A 26,188-nucleotide genomic window follows, 5' to 3' on the forward strand; every position below is an offset into this window, starting at 1 on the left:
GGCTGTTTTCAAAATAAGCCCTTCGCCACCAACATTAGGGTTGTGCTTATATTTCATCTCCTGGTAGGGAGGCGTTCATCTCTCCAGCGGTCTCAGTAGGATGATTCTTTAACACTATCCTTTTTATATATCTTTTCCTTTCTTGTTTTTGACCACACTCTGTGGCTTGCAGGATCTTCACTCCCCATCAGGCATGGACCCTGCAGTTCAGCACAGAGTCCTAACCGCTGGCCTCCCTAACAGGGACCGTGCTTGTTTCCTCCCTGGCACCAATCCCAGCGTGGAATCATTTTATTTCCTAAGTACAAGATACTATTTCCAACATAGAGTGTAAGCCTCTTGAGGGCAGGATCTTGTTTAGCTTTTTTAATATTGTATATTGAATTTATATATATATATATAATTATATATAAATATATTGAGTGAATAGAATAAGCAAATGGAAATTGAGACATAGGCACAAAAAATCCTTTTTATAAGAGATTACGAAGGGCTCATCTGAACAAACAGTTAACACAGAGACTGTAGGCATCTCAAAGGAACTGACTGCAGATCATAAAGAAAGATTGCCAGCCCCGGGGAAACGAGCTTCCCTCTTCATGATTTTGGAACTCTGCGCCACGCTGCTAAAGAGGAACAGCCAAGCCCAACCTTCTCAGCCACCCCAGACATGGGAGTGAAGTCATCTTGGAAGTCCCAGCCCAGCCGGGCTCCCAGATGAACGCAGGAGTTACCTTAGCTGACACCACAAGGAGCAGAGACCAGCGGACCTGCTGAGCCTGCCCAAGTTACACAATCGTGAGCTGTCATTTTCAGCCAGGGCACTGGCTACAGAGCCAGAGTTAACTGAAAACAAGTATTGTCTCTTCTGAATCTAGGCCTGATAATACTGTGGGTGATTCTTAGCATTTAGCGTTTCCTCTGGTCCGCACGCTGTACGTGCCCCGGTTGTACTTCCTCCTCACCACAGCCTTATAAGGTAGCTAATCTCACTCCTAATCGGAAGATGGGGAAAATGAGACTCCAAAAAGTTAAGGAACTTGCCCGAGGGAAAGTCAGCCAGTTCCTATGACTTAAAACATAAGCGCTTCACACTCCAAATTCTCTGGTTGTAAATACCAGTTACAGTTGGGCTCCATTATTTAAACTCACAGGAAAGACAGATCCATACTTAAAATATGAGTTCAATTTGTTCTTCTAAACTATACTCACCTATTGCTTTCTGCTGTTTTAACCATACTGGCTAAGGTTTACTGGGCACTCACACTATGTCGGGGGCCTCACGTTCATTGCTTTACTTTGCCTCCTCCTCCCTCTCACTAGGCGTATAATGACTGTTTTACAAACAAGGAACCTGAGACCCAAAGACTTCATTAACCTTCCTGGAGTCATAAAACTATTAACTGGAATGGATACTTAGGTCTTGATATACTTCTATATAAGTACATATATATGTAAAAGTGTATGTATTTCAGCATTATATATTGAATATATATATATATACATTTACCTATTTTTTTCAACAGATACATCTATTGAAAAGATCTGGTTTTACTTATTAAAAGCTTTTTATTTGATGCTGAACAGACTGTTTCATGCCTTGATTGTTGATCATTTTATTTCATCAAGTGAGAACTTTGAGGTGTCAGTCATTTCCACTTGTTCTCATAATATGCTTCAGACTAAGTTCTGGAACTGCTTTTATTTGGAGCACTTTTAAGATGTAGGCGAAGAATTTGGGAAAATGGTAACAAATAACTATGATCTCATTGTTACACAACTATTTCTGAGAATAATTTTTCAGTCTAACTAAAAACTTCAGCCTTTTCCAGGAGGGATGAAGAGAGTCCTTGATGAGGACCCAGGGACTGGGCTCTGCTCTGGGCTCTGCTGCTGAGTCACTGTGTCGGAAACGGGGCCTGTCTCCAAGAGTCCAGGGCCTGCGGCCTCTCATTAGAAAACCGAAAGGGCACCATCATGCTTGCCCGCTTCCCCAAAGCTGTTCGCAGGGCGTGCTATCTGAGACAGCTTCTTCTTCAGTTTGACAGGTCAGGCTTGGGCAACACTTTTTCTATAAAAATTGCACAAAGTGCTCTCTGTAAAAATCTCAGAGCCTGACTCAGGATAAGCACTCAACGTGTATTAGCTGCCATCATCACCACACCATCACCATTATCATCACCATCGCCATCAACGTTTGTTTAAATGCTCTGTTCTATTTTTCTTCTTTGGATTCCAGAAAGTTAGGGAGAGAGGTAATGCAGAAAAGACAGAGAGAAGGAAAAGTAAGCGAAGGAGGGGAGGTGGAAGAGGAAGTGAAGCAGGAAAATATGGACTGAGTTGAAAACAAAGCTTCTACAATCAATCACACATCATGTAGCAGGCAGGCTTTAGTTGGGACGTTTTAAAGTTCATCCCAAGATATTTTGGGAATTTCCTAACAATCCAATTGCAGCATTATCTTTAAATAAAAGTTTAAATGAATAGCAGTAAAGCAAAATATGGTGGGGATATTCACCCTTAAAATCATATATTCCAAAACTAGGTAAAGTAGTATTTGACTCATATAAGACAGTTGTCCAGCAACCTTCAGTCTCAGTTGCTTAAATAGAAACTACGAATTAAGAACACAAACACCAAAAAAAACCCCAAAAAACCTATCAGTCAACATAGAAATGTTACAAAAGCCACACATTACTTATTCACTTCATTCAGAAAAGATGTTCTCAGATTTTTATGCATGGTCTATTTACTCATATTCTAAATTCAGTTCTATCAAACATAGTTTTCTAATTTCCCAGCACAATACAAATTAGAAATAGCAAGCACCAGAGGCAGTCCCCAAGGAAAAACACTGCAAAAAAAAAAAACACATGTATTTCTCAATGAACACAACTGTAATTTTTTAATGGAAAAATGTATGTTGACTAGAACTTTTATGGCCATTTCACAAATACTGAGCCATCATGTCATACACCTGAGGCTAATATAACATTACCTGTCAATTACACTCAACAAAAATGTATAATTATATAGTTCATATATCTACACATATGACAGTTCATTTTTGGTTCATGAAAAATTATTTCCAAATAAGAATGCTTTGAAGTGAACAAATATTAATGAATATGGTTATGTTATTTTGGTTGTTTGATGAGTCACCATTTTAAAATTTCACATAAAAAGAAATCCCTGGTCACATAGTCAAGGGGAACAAGATCTGGCAGGCCCTGCAGATTTCTGTGCAGCAACACCCTACAGGAGCTAACAGTGGCTGCCTCTTGATGCTGCTGCTGCTGCTGCTAAGTCGCTTCAGTCGTGTCCGACTCTGTGCGACCCCACAGACGGCAGCCCACCTGTCTTCCCCTGTCCCTGGGATTCTCCAGGCAAGAACACTGGAGTGGGTTGCCATTTCCTTCTCCAGTGCATGAAACTGAAGAGGGAAAGTGAAATCGCTCAGTCGTGTCTGACTCTTCACGACCCCGTGGACTGCAGCCCACCAGGCTCCTCTGCCCATGGGGTTTTGGTGAATATGTACACACTCCCCAGCAACGCGGTGCCCACCAGGCACCCTGTTACTGTCACCCACGGTCTGTTGTCACTGGTCATCAGTCTCTCGGTGAGAATTTCTGCCACGTGCAGGGCCCCCAAACGGGAACATGATACACAACCTAAGGGAGCCTCGTGTTTCAGGAAAAACAGGCGAGACTATTTCTTTGCAGACGCAGCAATTTCTGCACTCATTCACATGATCCACGTAAGCTTCCTGCACAGCTGAGTTTGCAGCCCTTGGGAAAGCAGTTTACCTGTCACTGATAACAAAGAGACACTGATAGCTCGCCGCTTTTCATTTCTTTCTTTTTACTACTCCAGGTTCTCATCTTCAAAAGCAAAGCATTTTAATAAGTGCATAATAATATAGTGCACATAATAAGTGCACATGAATAAGTGCAGCTTCACCAGCATTATTTGCCCTCAGGATTTATGAGGATTTAATAAAAGATATTGAACAGTATTTCTGTACTGTTAGCAAATGTGCAGTTTTTGTCCATTCATTACTCCATATGCTGTAGGAGGGCACATTCAGCAAAATATTGCTTGGATTTCATTGTAGGAAAAAGCTTGTCTCTGTATATGAAAATACATGCTTTACTTGGTCAAGAAATAGAAATGATGTAAGCCAACATATTTCCCTTGTTGTCTTGGCTTCTTGGACCAAGATAAGGGAAAAACATAAAGATAACTGCTATCTAGCCTGCTAAAGTGTATTTCCAAGGAAAGGCTTTCTGAAGAGGATTAGTCACTGAGTGCAAAGGACTGTATCTTCATGGGTTTCAATAAATTCTATTAGTTGAAAGTTTCTTCCTACACAAAACTTGAATGATTCGGTTTTCAACGTAAGCTAACTGAACTAGGGTCTTTCAAACACTGGCACTTCAGTTTCCTGCTTCTGTGAAGGCACACACTTCCTCACCCGCACTCCCTGGGGCTGACTGTATTTCCTGAAGATGGCCGTATCAACATCTGTCTCCCAGGCCACGTGCCCTCGGGGGGCTCTGTGCTCCCGCCCACCTTGAACCATGCAGGGACGTGGATCCTCCTCCTAGCGGAGGTGAGGTGTTATTTCTATGACTTCTGTTGCCAACTCACAAAGGTGACACAGCTGGCATCCAGCACTCTCTCTGTGTCTCTGGAGACATGTCTGGGGACTCCTGAGCCAGCATTTAAAAAGTCCGGCTCCCCTAAAGCTCCCTTGCTGAACGGATCGTGTAAACAATCAACTTTGAAATGTAGAGCCGTTCCAGCTCCCAGATGGTCCAGTCTTCCCGGACCAGGCACCAGACAGAGATACGGAAGCCGCTGTGACGCCACCGGTTCCAGCCATTGTTTGGCTACTATCTGAAGCCAAATCCACTTCCTGACCCACCAAGATGGCAAGAGAAAATGAATAACTAGCAACTGTTTCAAGCCACTGTGTTTTGGGATGATCGATTTCATAGCCCTAAGAAACTAAAACCCAACCACTGGAAAAACACACTTCACATTCCACAGTCTTACCTCATTGATTTCAGTCCCATCAGCGTTGTTATATATAATTCGATAACCATTGATCTTTGTTGAAGTGGCATCCCAGGCTAACCGAGCACTGTTAGAGCCAATATTGGAGATTCTCAGGTTTCTGGGTGGGCTTAAGGGTACTTTGCAGTAAATGGAATAAAAAAGAAATGAAATTTTAAATAACATATATGTAAAAAGGACCCGCAAAACACAGCATCTTTGACTCCTAAACTACTGACATATGAAAATTTTCACTCAGATAATAACTTGTAACAGAGAACATTAACAAATTAACAGAGAAAAAAAGTTTTCCTCATGGAGAATGACGAGTAGCCATGAATTGCAGACACTTAGAAGCAAACGCAGTGTAGGTGAGTTTTCTGTGTCTTTTTTCTCCAGTCAAAGCTATCATTTCCTGCTGATATAAATGAACAACCCAAAATGAACAACCAACAATCAAAAACCAGGAAACTTGAAATTAAATTTTAGCTATTGTACTCAACAATCATCTGGTCCTGGCGAAGTCACTCTATTCCTCTGATCCACAATTTTCCATGTGGCAACGGTTTCTTATCTGTCCTCTCCACTTGGGTGTCTATTAAGCATTTCCAACTCCACATGTCCAAATCTGAGTCACTGATTCCTGTCACCTCTCCCAATCTTCTCTCTCAACCTGTCCTTCTGAGGAAATGAAAACTCCATTTTTCCCATTGCTCAGGTCAAAAACCCTGGAGTCATCTGAGATTCAGTTTTCTGAACGTATCTCCCCTTCTCAGTGAAGCCTTCCGTGATCACCTTACATAAAACAACCCTTCCGCCTCAGTTCTACCTATGTCTCTTCCCTGATTCATTTTTACTGCACATTTATTGGTCTGTTCTCTCTCTTTTCCAATATACTGTCATCTCAAAGGATTACAGAATCTGATTTAACTTTGTTCCCATCTTTATCTCCAATAGAGTAAAGTTTTCAGTAAATATCTCTTGAATCAAGGAGTAGGACTCTTGCCCCGGATAAAACCCACTGGCTTTGTGAGACTAGATAAAAGTAAACACTTCACTGTGGCTTTAACAGTATAAAGAGGTGTTGATACTTCCGCACATCCTCACTACCAATTCCACGGCTTTTTGTACTTCTTTGAGGATCCCTTTCTGAGTCAACAAGTTAGAATTTGTCAATAATCTTTGAGAGTTTTGTGAGCTTTTACAGGTTTATAGTAAACAGAGGTGTTGAGATTGACTGCATACTTTCTAAGGGTGTGAGATGTAACACATCACCACATTAAATCCTAACATTAGACAGCAAGGATAACGTTATAATTAGCCCCATTACATAGATCATGAATCTGAGGTTACTCGGCCAAGATCACAGTTAGTAGAAGCAGGAGAGCAGTTGGAATCCATAACCCAGGCAATCGATCAATAGATTTGAGAGCCTAGCCTAAGGCGAGAACCCGTGACAACGGTCAGCTGTCCCGCAGAGCACAATGGTTCCTCACCCTAAAGGCCAACACTGTCATTAATCCAAGGCAGACTGGTTGTATGGCAATTAGGAGCCCAGAGACCTGGTGACTCTCACTACCTAAGCAGCCAGAAAGGACGTGTAGGAGACAAAAGCAAGTAAGAATCTACGTGCGTGCACACTTGGCTCTAAACTGTCTAGGGTTCAGTTAGACTCTGCAGTGCAGTGCAGCAATGCGCAGATGCGTCAGTCTCAGGCAGCCAGGACAGTGTTTTTTAGGCCTTTTTTTAAATCAACTATTAATGGAAAAGAGTCATGGACACTTTTTAAAAGCACAAGGTATCTGCGTTTTGAAAATCTGCTTCAGGCACTTGGCCCTTTCAGTAGCCTTAAATGAAAGCTTAAACGAAAGCTTCACTAACTGAAAGAAAGCTAAGGAGGATTTTTCCTTTTACAAAAAAATGCAAAAAGCAAAAACAACATTCAGCCTTTGCTTTGTAGCAAGTCATCATCGAGCCAGTGTGCACCACAGGCCCCCAGGTAGCAAGAGGGGCCCTGCCAAGCTCCTTCCTGGGACCATGCTCAGCGTCTCAGCATCAGGCAACCGTAGCTTTGAACTGTGTTTCTGAGCATCTGTGCTTTATCTTGATTTGCTCTGTGCGTCCATTAGCAAGATGTATCCTAAATCTATTTCTTTGCTTTCTGTTATTCCAGCTTACAAAAGGTTTCATAGGAACACTCTACTTTTCAATAGTGAGGGAAAACTGTAGAAAGAAATAAGTATTCTGAGTGAAAAAGAGAGATGCGTGGTTGGGAAAGTTTTCCTTCCAAATCAACAGAGTCCTCAAAAGGACTTAAGTCAAGAGATGTATTAAGGCTGCCCTGATAGCTCAGTGGGTAAAGAATCCACCTGCAGTGCAGGAGACTCCGGTTTGATTCCTGGGTCGGGAAGATCCGCTAGAGAAGGGATAGGCTACTCACTCCTGCATTCTTGGGCTTCCCTTGTGGCTCAGCTGGTAAAGAATCCGCCTGCAATGTGGTAGGTAGACCCAGGTTCGATCCCTGAGTTGTGAAGACCCCCTGGAGAAGGGAAAGGCTGCCCACTCCAGTATTCTGGCCTGGAGAATTCCATGCACTATAAAGTCCATGGGGTCGCAAAGAGTCAGACACGACTGAGCGACTTTCACAAGTGATATATGAGACGCTTTCTGACTTATTTTTCCTCTTTCTGTCTTGGGCTTTGCCAGTTTTGTTGTTTGTTGTTTTAATTACATTGGTCTTTCTCTGAAGAGGAAGAGAACACAGCCTTGGCTAATAAAAAAACGGTTGTAGGAGAAAACTCCCTTATCATCACATCTCTTTGTATGCTTCTCAAATAGAATCTTCAAGACCGAAGCACTTGCAGACTCCATGCTGTTCACTTCCTCCCAGGTTCAGAGTGACGTGAGACACCCCATCTCCCTGCCCTGTCTTCTTCAAGACACCACAAAGAGACCCCTATTTTTAATGGTAGGCGACAAAGCATTGTGAGCTTGCCAGGGCAGCATTTTCTCTATCATATTTTCAAATAGATAAATATTTACAATTCCTAAAAAATATTATTACTATATTACCAAAATCAGGCTTGCCAGTATAACTTTTGGGGCTTCCCTGGGGGCTCAGATGTTAAAGAATACACCTGCAATGTAGGAGACCCAGGTTCAATCCCTGGGTTGGGAAGATTCCCCCAGAGAAGGAAATGGCAACCCACTCCAGTATTCTTGCCTAGAGAATCCCATGGACAGAGAAGCCTGGCGGGCTACAGTCCATGGCATTGCAAAGAGTCACACATGACTGAGTGACTAATACTTTCACACTTTTATATACAATTTTTACTCAATTAAAAAACTAATTATAATGATAATAGTCTGAGATACAAAGTACATCAAAAATTTTTAGAAAAAAATAATAATTTTAATATGGGAGAAAGAACTATTGAGTAACTCTGTGCTAATTACTTTCAGCTGTATCACTGTACTTAATCTTCTATCAACCACATGCCGTGAGATTACTGTTGCTCCCCTTACAGGCTCAGAAATGCTCCATCACTTGCCCACTGTCACCCACCCACAGTGTGACTTTCGCTGGGATTCGCATGTTGAAAGCTCTGATCCCAAAGCCCACATTTCCCCCCACATTCGGCTCCAGCTCTGGGGTGTGCTCCAGCTCTGCGGCTGAGAGCGGGGCTCCCACCGCGGGGCGTCCCCTTCTCTGCAGCCGCCTGTGCCCCGCCTCCGCCAGGCCAGCAGCCCAGTCGACTCCAGGAGGAGCTCAGACCCTCCCGTGGACCGTGCGCGCGGGAGTCCAGCTTCTCTCCTTCTGGGAACCGAACGCCCGGGCCTGACGTGGAGCTGAGACGGCATCCAGCCCGCCTGCAAGGACAGGTGAGCCCGGCGGGGCGGCCGCACGGAGACCTCAACGGTCAACGGCCTGCGGGCTCGGCCGGTCAGAACCCCGCCCGCCCGCGGCGAGCGCCAGGGAGCTGTGCGACTCTCCCGCTGCTGTCACAATGCGGTAATATCCGAAATAAAGCACACAGTAAGTGTAATACACTTCAGCCGTCCTGAAACCACCCCCTTTTCCTGATCCACGGAAAAACTGTCTTCCATGAAACTGATCCCTGGTGCCAAAAAGGTCGGGGACCACTGATCTGGAGGAGGCCAAAGTTCAATTCTAGAATCCGTGTGACTGAGTAATGACAAAACGGGAAGCAACGCCCCTTCCTTCCCCTAGGTAACTAGACGCGTTGTTACAGACAGTTGGCTCCCGGAGCGTCAGCCTAGCCCGCATGTCTAGCTCAGGGCCCCCACGCTGGCTCCGGCTCTTATCACAGCATTTCACCCGGATGGCGGGGCCACTCACGTGTCGATTCCTGGCCCGTAACGGGGTCACTGGCTTCTTCTCCAAACATAGCGTACACCGTGACTGTGTATTCCGTATTGGGCAACAACCCGCTCAGCTCAATATCTGTGTGGGTCTCTCCAATTTTCACCTGTAAAGAACACACATTATCAGATCGTTTGCCAACGTGCCCTTTTCACACTGATCAGAGTACAACTGAATACAGGTGCGACCTCAGGGACCAAGACTTCATCTCCTCACAACCCCTTCACCAAACAGGTTTCCAGTCATCCTTTTTTTCATGGCCTCGTGCTATTTTGTATTAGAAACAGATGCTGTGAAGCCATATGAAGCTGCATGTACTGTGCGTGCTCTTGTCGGATAACTCCTTACATCTGGACAAGTGGCAGCTGCAGCCAGAATAAGTGTCAGATATTTGGTCCCCAGACGAGCGTGGGTGGAGACGAGTCAGAAACGTCCTCTAGGAAGAGGGTAAGGTCCGGGCCGCTCTGTGGGGAGCTGGACGCCAAGTGGGCATCCTTCACCCCTGGCTGCATTCTCGCCAGTCCTGACTGGAGGCCCAATTTTTGCTTCAAGTCCCATTAAACTGGACCAGTACTGAGGCCCCCATTCAGAGGGCCTGTCCACCTGGACTGCAAGCCCCTCCCAGGAGTCCAAAGAGATCAACCCACTGGATGCCCAAATCAGCAATTCACTTTTTGATTTGGGGGATGATATTTCTAACCCTGCTGCTGCTGCTGCTGCTGCTGCTGCGTCGCTTCAGCCGTGTCCGACACAGATGTCTAACTCTGGGGGTCAGTCAAATAAGCCAACATTCTCAGTTGTGTGACAACTGTGTGACAAGGATGGTTTTATTTCCGCTTTGGAAAGAAGAAAAATAACTCCACAGACTGTTCCCTCTCACACAATTGCCAGTGGTAGGGTCAAATTAAAAACTTTAATTAAAAAATATCTCAGTGTATATAATATAAAGGTGGAGAAAATAACATAATAAACCCTGATGCATCCATCATTCAAATTTAATAAATATCAACATTTTGTCATATTGACTTCAGATCTTATTTTAACAAGAACTACAGTCACATAAAACAAACTCTTTCTCATTCTTTCTGTTCACCACCTCTGCCCTAATGTTGAAGTGCATCTCACTGATACGTTTTTCTTTATTTCTACATAGGTGTGTAATATTAAAAAAAAAAAAATAGACGTTTCTGTATGTTTAATGATGTGCATAAATGGACCATTCAACGTGACATTTTTGGAATTTTTTTCTCTGGCAATATTTGGTTTCAAGATTTATCCATATTGAAACACAGGGACAGAGTTGACATTATTTAATTCCCTTATGAGATTCTTTTCTAAAAATATGCAGTTATTTTCCATGCTGTCAATGAACATGGCAGTTGCTTGCAATATTTTGTTCTGACCAAGTGCCTGCCTTGACAAGTCTTGAAGGACGTTACTCTATAGTATATGCCTTAAAGAGTGTGTATATCTAGCTTGATGAAATATTTAAGATTAGTCTCCAAGGCAGCTGTACCAACTGACATACCAGTTTAGACGAGTGATTCTGTGTCCCCACACGCTCACGTATAGTAGCATTATCAGACTTAAAACTGGCGAGGGCCTCGCTGGTGCTTCAGAGGGAAAGTTAGAGCCCCGATCCAGGAGGACAGCACGTGCCGCAAGGCGACTAAGCTTGCGCGCCGCAACGCCTGAACCGTGCTCGGGACCCTGCGCGCCACGACGACGGCCCGTGGGCTCGGGAGCCGGTGCGCCGCAACGACGGCAGGCTGAACGCCGAGAGCCCTGCTCCACGACAGGAACCTCCACAAGAGGAGCCCGCGCAGCGCCACCGGAGAGCGGCCCCCGCAGCCGTGAAGACCCAACACAAGCGAAAAGAGAAGCTCGGCTAAATCCCCACGGACGGAGGAGCCTGGCGGGTACAGTCACGAGGTCGCCAAGAGCCGGACACGACTGAGCCACTAAGCACGGCAGTAACAGCAGTGTGCTGAATGTGCACTGCTAAGTCCTCTTTTTAACTTTTTTCTTTCCTGGTGAAGTTGTGTGTCTTTTTAGCACCATTTTTGAGTTTCCCTTCCACCAAAAAAATTCAGATCAAAAAATTAAGTGGGCAAAAACTAAGACTCAGAAATGGAAGAATACAGTCACCCATATTCTGTTCTAGATGCTAGAATCACCATGTTCCTGGCCCTAAAGGATTCTGTCACCAGAGGCAGGTTTCAGAGGACGTTAGAGAACCGAGTTCTGCACTCGCTGGCAGACACACGCCACCTGCCTGGTCAGCACTCCAGCTCACGGCCGTCTCCCCTCTCTTCCTTGTATAGCTATACTGTAGTAACTGTTCCCTATAAGTTAAAAATGAGGACTAAAAGCTATCATTCAAAGGTCAAAGAGTCATCATTAAAAATGGAAGAAATGCAAAAAAGCTACATCCGTGAGATATATTTCTCTATTGTTTAGTCGCTAGGTCACGTCCAACTCTGTCGCCGCCCCACGGACTGTAGCCTGCCAGGCTCCTCCGTCCACGGGATTCTTCAGGCAAGAACACCAGCGTGGGTTGTCATGTCCTTCTCTAAGGGATCTTCCCCACCCAGGGAGTGAACCCTCATCTCCTGCACGGGCAGGCGGATTCTTTATCACTGAGTCACTGGGAAACCGATGTTTCTCTATAATATCTCAAATTAGTAAAACAAAGTTTTCAAAGTCAGTGTACATAAAGCTATCACAATCATTTGTGAACTGCATAGAGCAATACAAATTATATAAAATTTATAAGCCTTAATAACTTGCATAGTCTTTGCAAAAAGAAATTTCACTTTTAGAAATTTATCCTAGGGAAATAATCAGATGACCATGCAAAGTTATATGCTAAAAGTAGTCCCAAAAGTATATTTATATAGCAAATTATCTTTTTTTTTTTGGCCTGGCTTGTAGGATCTCCCAACCAGGGTTTGAACCTGGACCCTGGAAGTAAAAGCACAAGTCTAACCACTGGACCACCAGGGAATTCTTTTATATAGCAAATTATCTAAATGTCCTAATTAACAGGAGATTAATTAAACATGAACTGGTACAAACCAACAATGGGATAGTAAGAAGTTGTTTCAGTTCAGTTCAGTCCCTCAGTCGTGTCCGACTCTTTGCGACCCCATGAATCACAGCATGCCAGGCCTCCCTGTCCATCACCATCTCCCAGAGTTCACTCAAACTCACGTCCATTGAGTCGGTGATGCCATCCAGCCATCTCATCCTCTGTCGTCCCCTTTTCTTCCTGCCCCTAATCCCTCCCAGCATCAGAGTCTTTGACTATATAAAATACGATTTAATGGTACAGAAACAAGCAAAAGGAAAATTACAAGGAAAACTACAAAACCATTCCCATTGGTTGTGTTAAAAATGCGTTGAAAAAGACTATTAACTAAATGTTAACAATGGTTACCTCTAGGTGGTGGGCTTACAAGTGATTATTTTCTTTGGCTAATGTGACTTTTCTAAATTGTATACATTACATTTTTATATTAAAAAAAAAGAAACAATGCTAAGGAAGCCAAAGATTCTAGGACTCTAGCAGGCAGCAGGCAGTTACCTCTTTTTCATCCCCGGCCAGGCCCTCCGTGAGGGGAGCATAGAGGATCAGGTACCCGGACGCTCCGGGCACGGGGTTCCATCTCGCCCTCAGACTGTTCTCAGTCACGTCGTACAGTTCAAGGTCGGAAGCTATAGGTAAAGAAACTGCAAGAGGAGATTTGTTAACAGTCAGCCGTTTATCAGTGTGTTTTCTTACTTCAAAGTCTCTATAGCTCAGGCTCTAAAAGTGATGGGTTTTTTAATCATATGATATCCCTTACATATAGACTCTAAGGTTCACAGAGTTGGAGAACAAACTTATGGTTACCAGTGGGGAAGGACAGGGGAAGGGCAGTCAGGGAGTGTGGGATGGACATGTACACACAGTTATATTTAAAAAGGATAACCGATGAGGACCTCCTGCACAGCACAGGGAAAGCCGCTCAGTGTTATCCGAGCCTGGACAGGAGGGCAGTCTACGCGAATGGATACATTGTATGCACCGCCAAGCCCCTTTGCTGTCCTCCTGAAACTATCACAACATTATCCTTGAATCTGTTCACATAGCCATATAAGCCCTTTGGGGAAAGGTAAAGACAATGAATGTTTAAAAGCAGAAGTGACATTTTTTAGTTTCTTATGTCTTATTAGAGTGATGGTCACATTTCTCTGGGAGCCAGTCAAGAGCAGGGAGACTCTGCTGACTACCGTTTTACGCCCATTTCCAAGCACAGGGTCTGACCTGCAGCAGCCACCAACACTAGCTGTTGGGTCACTTCCTAAAAGACAGAATAGGTGGCTGGACAGATACACGAATAAATAAACACTCTTCAACACTCACTCAATCAGAGAGAGTGAGGAGACATGATTGTCGGGAACAGCAGGGCTTGAGACAAACAGAAGAATCAAGAAATAAGACTGGCCATAGTGGAGAATTAGGGAGAAAGGGACTAAGGATAAACTGCAAGTTCCCAGCTTAAAAGATGACAGTAATAACTATGAAACATTGTTTACAACTAGACTGCAGGTCCTGCTAGATTTCCCAGCACAATGTCAAACCCGGGACTTTGCTCACAGGCGCAGTTCCCTGCCACGCTCCCACTGGCATGCCTGCTGCACTTCACTGCACAAGTTGGTTTGCATGTTCTTGGTCTGCATTTTCTCCCTTGCTAGACTAAAACCTCCTCAAGGGCAGAAATTGCTGCAAAAGTATTTCTGCAAAGCAAGAGTATTACAATGCTCAGGGCAGCCTGGATGGGAGGGAAGTTTGAGGGGGTGATGGATACATGTGTGGGTTGAGAAGAGCCCCTGGAGAAGGAAATGACAACCCACTCCAGTTCTAGCTTGGGAAACCCCAAGGACAGAGGAGCCGGTGGGCTACAGTTCATGGGGTTGCAAAGAGTTGGGCACAACTTAGCGACTAAAACCACCACCAACCAGGATACATGTGTATGTGTGGTGAGTCCCTGTGCTATCCACCAGAAGCTATCACAACATTGTTAACTGGCTGAACTCCAATACAAAAATTTTAAAAAAGTAGGAGTGTTAAAATCTGTCTTACTAATTGTTTTCAGGAATAAATCCAATAATGTGCTGGACGTGGAACGTGGTTGTCACAGTGCCTGGTACCTTGTTACTGGAGTTGTTTACATTGCTATTGTTCTACCAGAGGCAGACCAGGTCTGCATCCTGACGGGCATGTACTAGGAACTCAGTGTTTGAAATAACTAAATGAGTGTGCGATCAAGTTTCTCAAGGTTATCTTTTCCCAGGATTCTCTGAATGTGTGTGCATGTGTGTATGTGTCTGTGATCATGGTCTTTCCCAGGTAAGAAACGACTGACTAGTATTCATAAATTTGAATTACAGTGATATTCCTAATGAAAACAGATGTAACATATTTCCCCAGTCTTCTGCTGGGCAGGAGAGCTGCAGAGCTTCTTCTCTACTCCTACCGATACACCGAAGCCCGGTGCTTGGTTTATAATAGGCACTCACTAGATATTTGTCTATTACATGAATACATGTATTTTGCACCCTTCATCACTAAGGTTTCTCTCTCCTAAACGTACCGGAGTTCTATAATGTCCCTCCCAACATATGGCACCTGCAAACTGCGAGCACAGCCGGGCCGCCTGAACAATGCTATGCCAATCAGAAGAGGGCAGAATTCAGTACACACGTGTGGTTTCGGTTCCCCGGAGGCCTTCACTAGCCGTGTGAGCATATATGGCAAAGACTGCTATCTGATATTCCGTTAAAGACATCAAGTTTCTCAGCACCGTGGAAGATACGCGTCCATCCACCACCACCTGTTTAAAGAGGAGTTCGAGGAATGAGAAAATGGAATTTCTCAAATGCAAACTGAAAGTCAAAAAACAAAAATACTTCCAGCAAAAACTTTTCATTAAACATGTTCTTATTTGCACCATGTCCTTCTCCACATGGCAGTCAGTTGTCCTTGAATTCTCACATCATGGGACTCACCTTCCATGGAAAATGTCCAAGAGTCCCTCCCTGGGTCACACCTAATGAAAACCGTGTCATTCCTAACCTAACTGCTATCCTAATCACACCCACTTAGTAACAGGTGACATGTGATATTTTCTCTGGAGTCTTGGGAAGCGTATAAGAGGTTTATTAGTCATGAAAAACATAGAGCTATTGGAAGCACTGTGGTTTTTTTTTTTTCTTAGTCTGGATGACATAATCTCTAGAATCTAACACTTTAAAGGTCATAAGTCCTGCCATAATGCAGAAGAAAACTGAAACACGCTGAGGCCAATCAGAGGTTAGAACAACAAAAGATGAGAATGTCAGAAAAAGAGACAGGGAGATTTCATCACATCTTGTCATATTTCCTGTGAATTTGTATATCACAGATTAGGAAATGGGAACCATTCAGTCATCTGGCAATAGATGGTCTCTCTTGTGATGGCGACTCGTGAGAAGGGCCCATCACAGACGCTTCATGATGCTTCTCATTTGCACTGATTTCCACAAACATCCAGAAAATCCCAAACCTTGAAGGATTACGTGACCACATTATGTGGAACACACAGACTTCCTTAAGGCAGAAAGTTCAGACCACTCCCAAAGTAGAAAGAAAACATCAATAGCAAAGGGGGCTCTAGCCAGATAATGAACGACTGATTCTCTTTGCCTTCGAACTCTTTCATTTCTTAAAATACAAAAAAACTAAGTCAGTGTAAGTTGTGTTAGAAATGGATACATGACCAGTTCTGCAGGTTCTTTGATGGAAATAAGAGGAGAAGATGTAAATACCATAAGCTTGAGACAGAAGAAAACCTGGACACATGGAAATGGATTCAGTCCAACAACTGTAAATGCTTGTGACAGAATAATCTGCTTATATATCCACTTCTGCCTTATCTTGACTACTGTACAAAACCTGAGAGCCTCAGAATACATGGCTTGAAAACGCTGTCTCCTTCTTACCTCCTCTGGTTTGCCACCCCTGGTAGGGTAATACACGATTCTGTATTTTTCCACTTTTCCGGGGGCATGAGTCCAGTTAACCATAAAGCTCCTGGCAGTGACTTCAGAAGTCATCAGTTCTGTAGGCGGCCCCACGGTGGCAAGGGCTGAGGCTAAATCAAAAAACACAGAAAATGAACCTTTTTCCCAAAGTTAAATTTTATGAACCTAAGAAACTCCACTAGTAAGAAATGATTGTTTATGCTGCTTCCAAGATTTTCATCTCTAGTAAATTAATTCAGTACTGGGGGCTCAGCTGGTAGAGAGTCTGCCTGCAAAGCCGGGAACCCGGGTTCAGTCCCTGGGTCGGGAAGATCCCCTGCAGAAGGAAACGGCAACCCACTCCAGTATTTTTGCCTGAGAAATCCCATGGATGGCAGAGCCTGGCGGGCTACAGTCCATGGGGTCGCAAAGAGCTGGACACGACTGAGCGACTTCACTTTAGGCTTTGGGCTTTAATTCATTACAGGCATACCTCAGAGATACTGTGGGTTCAGTTCCAGGCCACTGTAAGAAAGCAAGTCACACAATTTTTTTATTTCCCAATACATAAAAAACTTAGGTTTACTCTTCGTATGCATACATGCTAAGTTGCTTCAGTTGTGTCCAACTCTTTGCAATCCGATGACCTGTAGCCCACCAGGCTCCTCTGTCCATGGGATTCTCCAGGCAAGAATACCAGAGTGGGTTGCCACGCCCTCCTCCAGGGATCTTCCCTACCCAGGGATGGAACCCACGACTCTGACCTCTCCTGCACTGGCAGACTGCTTCTCTACCACTAGTGCCCCCTGGGAAGCTAGCATTACGTCTAAAAAACAACACACTTAATTTAAAAATACCGCTTTTGGGAAAATGGCACCAACAGGCTTGCTCAACAGAAGGTTGCCACAAACTTCCAATGTTTTGAAATTTTTTGGATGTATTTTTTAATACATACCTGCAAAGTGCAACAAGGAGAAGCACAATAAAACAAGGCCTGCCTGGACTACATTTCTTCATTGAAACATTTAAGCGCCTATTCGGCATCAATCACTATGCTAGGCTCTAAGTAACTTAAATAAGACATAGTCCTTGACTCTAAGGAACTTTCTTAAAGACACTGCTGTCGAATAGCAAAAAACAAGAACAACAACAAAAAAAACACAACATTGAATTGTGTATCTAAAGATACGCTTCTGATATCTTCAGAAGTCTTCCCTCATTTAGTTCTCAGTAAATGCTATTATTGTTCCCATTTTTCAGGTGAGAAAACCAAGTCAGAATGATGTTAAATAACTTGCCCAAGTCTCACAATTGGTAAGTATCAGAGCTGAGATTTATATGTAACCTTCTTGACACAAGAGCTTGTGTTTTTGAGCAGTAGAGGATTTATTCTCTCTACTGAAGACTTCAACTCAACAAATGGCCAACATTCTAAAGTAAAAAGAGAAGGAAAAGCAACTAACATATTCTGAATGTCCACTATGAGCTACACATTTTGTAAGCACTTTGAGTGTTATATACATGTTATAACAGTGGGTCTGAAAAAGATTTGGGACCCGTAAAGTTCAAAGTCCTGGAAATTTAGGATTTCTTATCTGCTAGGGGCACTTATTTAAAGGGACTTTAGCAGTCATAATAATGGGGAGAAACATAGTTATTAAACAATAACTACGATCAAGTACTTTATTAAGCACGCCTTACAAGCAACCACATGTAGAGATTTTTTGTGGGAAAATTTAGGCTCTAAAACAGTCTCGGGCTTCCTTGGTTGCTCAGTGGTAAAGAATCCTTCTGCCAATGCAGGAGATGCAGGTTTGATCCCTGGGTCAGGAAGATCCGCTGGAGAAGGAAACAGCAACTCATCCCCGTATTCTCGTCTGGGGAATCCCATGGACAGAGGAGCCTCTGGGCTATAGCCCATGGGGTCGCAAAAGAGCTGGACACGACTGAGTGACTGAACAGCAACGACAAAAATGGTGTCGCTAAGTGCCTCAGAGAAGTTTGCCCAGGGAACCACTACTTGGCTGCTCAGCCTAGTCTGAAGAGTCCCGGTCCAGGGCAAGAGGGATGATGAAAGAGAGACAGACGCGCAGGCCGCCTGAGTCGTCCCGCCCCGGACACAGCACAGGCGGGAGCAGGGCCAGACTCTCAGAGAAGGGTCTGGATGTCTCCTGCTCAGATTGCACCCCTGGGAGTCAGATGCAACCTGCAGCCCACGGATATCACAGGGAACAAGGGTCAAGACCTGTGATGGCCGAGCTCCCAGAAGACAGAGCGCACGGCTCCTTCCTACAATCCCCGCCGAGTGCAGCTCACATTTCTGGGAACTGTAAGTCAAGCCTAAGTTCCTGAGAAGGAGATGGTGGATGGGCAAGGGGCCGTGGGACCCACAGAATGGTGCAGTGGTGTTTCCCGAGGTGCCTTTCGCCTCCTGTATCTCAAACACAGAGCTAAGGAATCCAGCCACCTAGAAACACAGACAAATACAGACAAAAACAATCCAACGAAGCCTGCTCTCTCTAGGCAAAAGACCAGGAAAGGAGCAGCCCGCCAAGACAAAAAGCTTTTAGGCAACAACAGCTCTAGCCTAGAAAAACACCATAGGAAAAAAACCCACTGTGGCCCCATCCCACCCGTGCCAACCCAGGTCAAGTGGAAGCAAGACCCCACCCTTCCTGACTGTAACTGGGGCCTACGTGTACTCTGATCCCATCACACAGCCGGGGTGATGGGGGAAAGATCAAAGAGGGAGGAGATAACTGTCGCTTACAGACAGTGACAAACCCCCCATCTCACCCTGCATGTGCTATCCACAGAGACCACTAGAAGAGCTGGACTTCCAACCCCATGCGCTAGCATCCAGGCACCCTCCCCTTTCGCTCCAGGCTGGTGTCAGAAGAGACCTAACAAAGTTATCGGATACATGCATACCAAAACATAAATAGATCTGCACACACTAGCAATAAAAATGTGAACACCACCAACATTAAAAATACAACTAAACTTTCTCAAAATAAAATACTAAAAGTCAGCGGAACAGAATCTGTACAGAAATTATATCCTGAAAACTACAAAATGCTGATGGAACTCAAAGATATCTAAACAAGTGAAAGGATTTGACATGTTTGTGGACTAAACAAATCAACAGATTAAAGAGGTCAGTTCTTCCCAAGTTGGTATTTGATAATTGAGAATTGATTTAATGCACTTTCCATCAAAGTCCCAATAAGATATTTTGTAGAATAAAAATTATTCTAATATTTATATTATTGTATAAATTATACAGTATATTATATAAATATTACTCTAATATTTATATGGTATATAAGGAAGCATAGTAGCAAAAACAATTTTGTAAAAGGATAATCAAATGAGAGAACTCAGTCTATTCAATCTCAAGACTTATTATGTAGCCACAGTAAATCAAGACTGTATGATACTGGAAAAGGGTTAGACACATAAATGGAACCATAAAGAACCCAGATTTAGACACATGCGAATCTGCCCAACCGCTACCTGACAAAGCCACAAGGTAATTCAACAGCAGAAATGCAGCCTTTTTAGCAAGTAGTGTTAGAACCTTAAACTAAACTCCAAATCCTTTACAAAGAATTAACTTTAAATGTGAAATATAAAACTTTCTGAAAAAATAATAAAAAGGAAACTCTTTGGGATTTAAGGTCAGGTAAAGAGTTCTTAGACTTGACACCACAAGCACTCATCCTAAAATGAAAAATTGATAAACTGGACCTCATCAAAATTAAAAGCTTTTGTTCAGCAAATGACCTTGTTAAAAAGATGAAAAGGTAAGCTACAAATTGGCAGAAAATATTAACAAACCACCTGTCTAAGAATGGACTATCAGCTTCCCTGGTGCCTCAGACAGTAAAGAATGTGCCTGCTAGGCAGGAGACCTGGGTTCGATCCATGAGTCAGGAACATCTCCTGGAGAAGGGAATGGCTGCCCCCTCCAGCATTCCTGCCTGGAGAACCCCAGGGACAGGGAGCCTGGAGGGCTACAGGCCACAGGGTCGCAAAGAGTCGGACACGAATGAGCGACTAACACTTATTGTTATCAAACCACATATCTACACATATCTAACAACGGATCATTATCTAGAAAATAAAGAATTCTCAAATCTCAAAAGTTAAAAGCTAACACAAAAAAACACACCCCAAAAATGAGTCCAATTAGAAAGTGGGCAAAAGATATGAACAGACATTTCAGGATATACAGAGGCAAAATAGCACACGAAATATGCGTTAACACACGCACACAGGATCCAGAACAATACTGATGAGCCTATCTGCGGGGATGGAATGGAGACACAGAGGTGGAGAATGGATCTGTGGACACAGTGGGCAAGGGAGAGGCTGGGACGACTGGAGAGAGCAGTGGCCCCAGTACACACTCGGGGTGAGACCAGGTCAGGTGAGGAGCTGCTGCACCGGGAGCCCCGGCACACACCCGGGGTGAGAGCAGGGCAGGTGAGGAGCTGCCGCTGCACCAGGACCCCCAGCACACACCCGGGGTGAGAGCAGGGCAGGTGAGGAGCCGCTGCACCGGGAGCCTATCTGGGCCCCGGGAGGCCTGGAGGGTGGGGAGGCGAGGGAGGTCAGGACGGAGGCGAGAGCACAGTCGAGGCTGACTTGCGCTGCTGTGTGGTAGAAACCAACACAAAGTGGTAAAGAAATTTTAAAAAATGTTTGAATCTTAAAAATAGGGGAAAAAAGCATAGGAAAGATGTTCAACTTCATTAGCCATCGGGAAATGAACATTAAAACCACAATGAGATTGCACTCCATGCCGATCAGAATGGCCAAAATAAAAAACCGTAACAGCAACGTTAGTGACGAGCATAGAAACAGGGTCACTTACGCGGTGCTCGAGGGAACGCTGAACGCGGCAGCCACGGTGGAGGACAGTCTGGCAGGCTCTTAGGCTAAACTACACTAAACACATAATGTGATGAAGCAGTCACACTCCTGAGCATCATCCCAGAAAAATGAAAACTTATGTTCATACAAGAACCTACACGTGAATGTTCATAGCTGCTTTTTTTTTTCTGTAACAGCCAAAAATGGAAAGAATTCAGATGTCTTTCGATGTGTGAATGGTTAAGCAAACTGTGGTGCAGCCATAACATGAAACGTGATGCAGCAATAAAACAAGAACTATGGACATGCAGCAACTTAGATGAGCCTCCAGGAAATCATCCTGAGTGAAAAACACCAATTCCAAAAGTTTACATACTATGTAATTCCATTTATTTAACATTTCCAAAATGACAAGCATTTAGAAAGGGAGAACAGACCCATGCTGGCCAGCGGTTAGGAAGAGGCTGGGGCAGGGAGGGAATACAGCTGGAGAAGGACAGTAGAAATGATCCTGCCACAGGAACATTCTGTATCTTGACTCGACCAATGTGAATTTCCTGCCTGTGACATCATACTGCGGCTTTGCAATATGTCACCATTGAGAGAACCAGTAAGATATCACACACTCTTTATACATTTCTTACAACTTCATGTGGATGTTTAATTATCTCAAAGTCCAACATCTAATTAAAAACAAAGAAGCGTGATGGCCTACATGCAGCAGCATGGAAACAACTATCCAGTGGTTTAAAGAACCCGCCCCCCGCCCCCTCACCTCACCCCCACCCCCTAACCCCGCCGCCCCCCGCCCCGTATGTCCCCTGTCTACTCTGACGATCCGGAGCGTGGAAGCACACAGCGCTGCCGGGAAAGCCAGGATGAAGAGCCCACAGGCCATTCTCCGCCCCAGGGAGGCCCCGGCGGGCAGAGGCTCGCGTACCTTTGATCTCGCGGTCCTGCTCCTCCACCCTGAAGCACACGGTCCTCGTGAGGCTCTCCACAACCGTGTGCATCAGGTCAAACTCGGCCACGTTGTACACGTGCGTGCTGTCCGGCTCGGAGGCGATCTCCTGCAGCTCCTTCTCGTCCGCGTTTTTCACCCCTGCGTTGGGGACGACAGGGAGGGTCGGAGGGTCACCGGGAGCCTCCTAGTGACGGTACTCTACGCTGCGACCCGCCAGTCCGCACCCCGACCAACGCGCCTTTTCTCGCAAGAGGCACGTCTCCCGGCAGATTGTTTCTTCGAAGTCCCTTTCAAATGATTAAATGATTAAATCTTTTTTTCTTTATTTGGACACGGACACACCGCTCTACTTATTTAGTCAGTCAGTTATTTTTGGCTGCATTGGGTCTCCGTTGCTGCACGCCTTTCTCTGGCCGTGGAGAGCAGAGCCCACGCTCGAGCTGGTACACGGGCTTCTCTGGTTGTGGACAGAGGAGCCCACTCCCGATCTGGTACACGGGCTTCTCCTGGTAGGGCTCCACTTGGTGCCCAGGCCCTAGGCACATGGGCTCCAGTATTTGCAGCACAGGGCTCAGTGCTCTGGGGCATGCAGAATCTTCCCCGACTGGGGATCAAACCCGTGTCCCCTGCACAGGCAGGTGGATTCTTATCGACTGCACCCCCAAGGAAGTCCCCAGATTACTAAATCTTAACTTTCTTCAGCCCATCTTGGGCTTCCACGGTGGCTCAGACAGTAAAGAATCTGCCTGCAATGCAGGAGACCCGAGTTTTGGAGGATGTATTGATGAAACTGACTTCTGTCTTTCATAAATGTTGCAGAAGCAATAGGAATTAAACCAGTCCTCTACACTATCAGAACCTCAGGCTTAAATTTCTATAAACATTAGTTTACTTAAACCGAGACAGAAAATCCTTGTCCTTCAGGGAATTTTCGGTCTGTCACAGCTGTGGATGCTAACCTTAAAGTGTGCTCCCCATGCCCCAGGCGTGGCGGTGTTTTCCTCATAGTGACACATTTAATCCTCACAGTCAGTCCTGTGAGTTGGGCATCACTGTTTCTCCCATCTTAGAGATAAGTGAGCTGATGAGAGGTTAATTCACTTGCTCGAGGAAACACAGCCAGTAAATACACAGCAAGGCTTCCACTCAGGCAATCTGGATCCAAAGTCATATGCCCTTAATGACCCTATCAAGCTGCACCTCAGAAGACGACATATATCACGGTTGAATCTAGAAAAAGGGGGAGACTTCCCCAGCAGTCCTCCAGCTTTGCAGTGCCAGGGATGTGAGTTTGATCCCTGGACGGGGAAATAAGAGCCCATATTCCACGGGGTTTGCCCAAAATTTAAAATAAGTAAATAAAACAGTCAACTGATAAAAAATAAATTTTAAAAAATTCTTTAAAAAAATGAAAAAGACACAAGGTTGGGTTTCATGAGTGTAAATGTAGATTTCTCTTCTCCAGGAGAAGGAACATTTCTTTAAAAATCCTTGTCACTGCAATTATCTACGGATGTTAAAAAGAGGTAAGAGGGAAGCAAGGAAGAGAGATTACCTGAGGCAACGGTAATTACTTCTTAGATGCCTGGCCATGTGCCATTTAATTTATCTGACAGCTTCAACAGACTGAGTAACAAAGAGTCAATTGTTTCTGAACGATTTGCTTTAGGAGGTTATAAGAAAATGAACACTACTGATTTCCAGGTAATTCCCAGAGAAAAAGAGAGAAAAATTCCAAATCACGACTGGATGAGTTCACTTTAACTCATCCATTCGTTATTAACGAGACCACAGAATGGAGAGTAAACACATAAATTAATCCCCTGTTAGTGTAAGTCTTCTGTAGGGATTGTTGTTGAACAAAAGTACAGCAAAATTAAAAATAAAAATTAAATCAAATCTCCCTGATGTTCCTTGACTGAAAGACTTCTACAATAGCTTCTAAAATGCACTGTTGGATCTGTGTCTACAATAACAAAATAACACCATGCATGCTGAAGCAATGAGCTTAATGTCAATAATAGTTTTCATAGCATTCAGTTAAAACCAAGTCTGGATTCATTTAAGAATATTCTAGAGACAATAAGCCCCAAATCCCTCTCTCTCTCACCTCTCCAAACAAAACAGCTTCACTGTTGTAAAGAGCATGGAAAAGTGAGGAAACGGCCATCATGACTTGGAAGGAATTTGTTTTGGAAGGATTTATCTTGTTCATCTGTATGCTCCATCACCCACCACAACGCCTGCCATCCAGCAAATAAGCAAATACTTCTCCAATGAAACATGCTATGAACCACACTTTGAGTGACAAATCTAGAAATGAGTCAGAGGAATTGTTTCTTTTTTTTTCTTTTCAGTCTCTACTAAATAGAAGGCCTTCCTATCACCAAAGACAATGTAAACAATTTAATCAGGAGCAAAGTTGCATCAGCTAAATATTATGCATTATCCTACATGTGCCATGTGTATTCTTCCCATATACCTACACCTACGCAGGGTTATTTTCAAAGAAATAATCCTGCACATCTACGACTCTGTGCTTTCTTAGCTACAAGACCTCAATTCTTTGATTGCTTTCTCTCTACACTATCAGAGAAGAGAGAGCTATTAAGTGACTCGAAAGAGAAAAGTCTTGACTAATTAAAGGCTAACAATTATGGACCTAACCTTTTCACTTTATGCTTTTCACAACACTTCATGTGTGGTGTCTCAGCCTAGAGATTCTCACACAGTAAGATCCTTCAGTTCCGCCACTTCCATTTTTAATGTGAGGAGTCAGACTCAGATCACATGACTGGTTATGAGTAGACCCAACGGGGTGGAGAGGGAAGGGATAAATCGGGAGAGTCGTCTATACACATATACAATAGATAACTAACAAGGACCTACTGTATACAGGGAACTCTACTCAACACTGCAGTAAGCTACATGGGGAAAGAATCTAAAAGACAGTGGATAGATCACGTGTGTAACTGAGTCACTTTACGCAAGAAACTAACACAAGCTTGTAGATCAACTAAACACAATGCATTTGTTTAAAAAAAGACTGGAAAGCGCTCAGGTCTCTTGGCTTTCAGTGAACTGCATTATATACAGCTTTAATGGTTGGGTGTCCATGTCCATTGTTGAAACAAGACCACAATTAACACGTACCTATGGCAAACAGCTCTACACCGGATTCACGAAGGTTTCTGGATGGTGGAATGATATCATCTTGGGACTTTCCGTCTGTGATTAAAATGCCAATTTTGGACACTCCAGTCCTTGCTCCCGCTTCCGGTTTAAAACTGTTTTCAAAAATGTAATTCAAAGCAAGACCTGGGAGAAAACAAGGAAAAATAAAGACAAGCCAACCATTTCAAATAAAAAGGCTTTCAATTCTCCAAAACGTAATCACAAGATGAGAAAGAAGAGCTTTTATTAGATGTGAACTTTTATCTTCATTTTTACAATGAACTATTTTTTTAACGAATCTGATGAAACACTAAAATCCACCAAAAGAGGTAATAAAAATTATGAATACTGCATCATTTCAGAAACTAGTATTTATAAAGAACAATGGATTCCTAGACAATGAATGCTGACAGGTTTGCACACAAGAAATCTACACCTTGGTTAAGACTTCCAATGCTGGGGGTGTGAGTTTGATCCCTGGTTGGGGAACTAAGACCCTACATGCCACATGGCACAGCCAAAAAAACAAATCAATAAAAAGTAAAAAAAAAGAAAAGAAAATCTAAACCTCTCTAATTTACAATGAACCAAGAATACCCTCACAGGAGCAACTGTCCCAAATATTATGGCTACACTTTTCATTTTGTTCATGGTAATCTAAAGGAACCACAGATTCTCTGCTT

At 43.9% G+C, this 26,188-nt stretch overlaps 1 protein-coding gene across 1 annotated transcript in view; it reads right to left on the reverse strand.

Moving 5' to 3' along the window:
- Window positions 1–26,188, reverse strand: part of COL14A1 (collagen type XIV alpha 1 chain) — a 233,071-nt gene that overhangs the window by 147,265 nt on the left and 59,618 nt on the right. Inside the window, 7 exon segments of the mRNA XM_070382861.1 lie at window positions 5,059–5,198; window positions 9,419–9,548; window positions 13,029–13,174; window positions 15,192–15,321; window positions 16,469–16,620; window positions 22,308–22,469; window positions 25,485–25,649. Of these exon segments, the coding sequence (XP_070238962.1) occupies window positions 5,059–5,198; window positions 9,419–9,548; window positions 13,029–13,174; window positions 15,192–15,321; window positions 16,469–16,620; window positions 22,308–22,469; window positions 25,485–25,649 (1,025 nt within the window).

This window comes from Bos mutus, chromosome 14, assembly GCF_027580195.1.
Source record: "Bos mutus isolate GX-2022 chromosome 14, NWIPB_WYAK_1.1, whole genome shotgun sequence".
Classification (NCBI taxonomy): Eukaryota; Metazoa; Chordata; class Mammalia; order Artiodactyla; family Bovidae; genus Bos; species Bos mutus.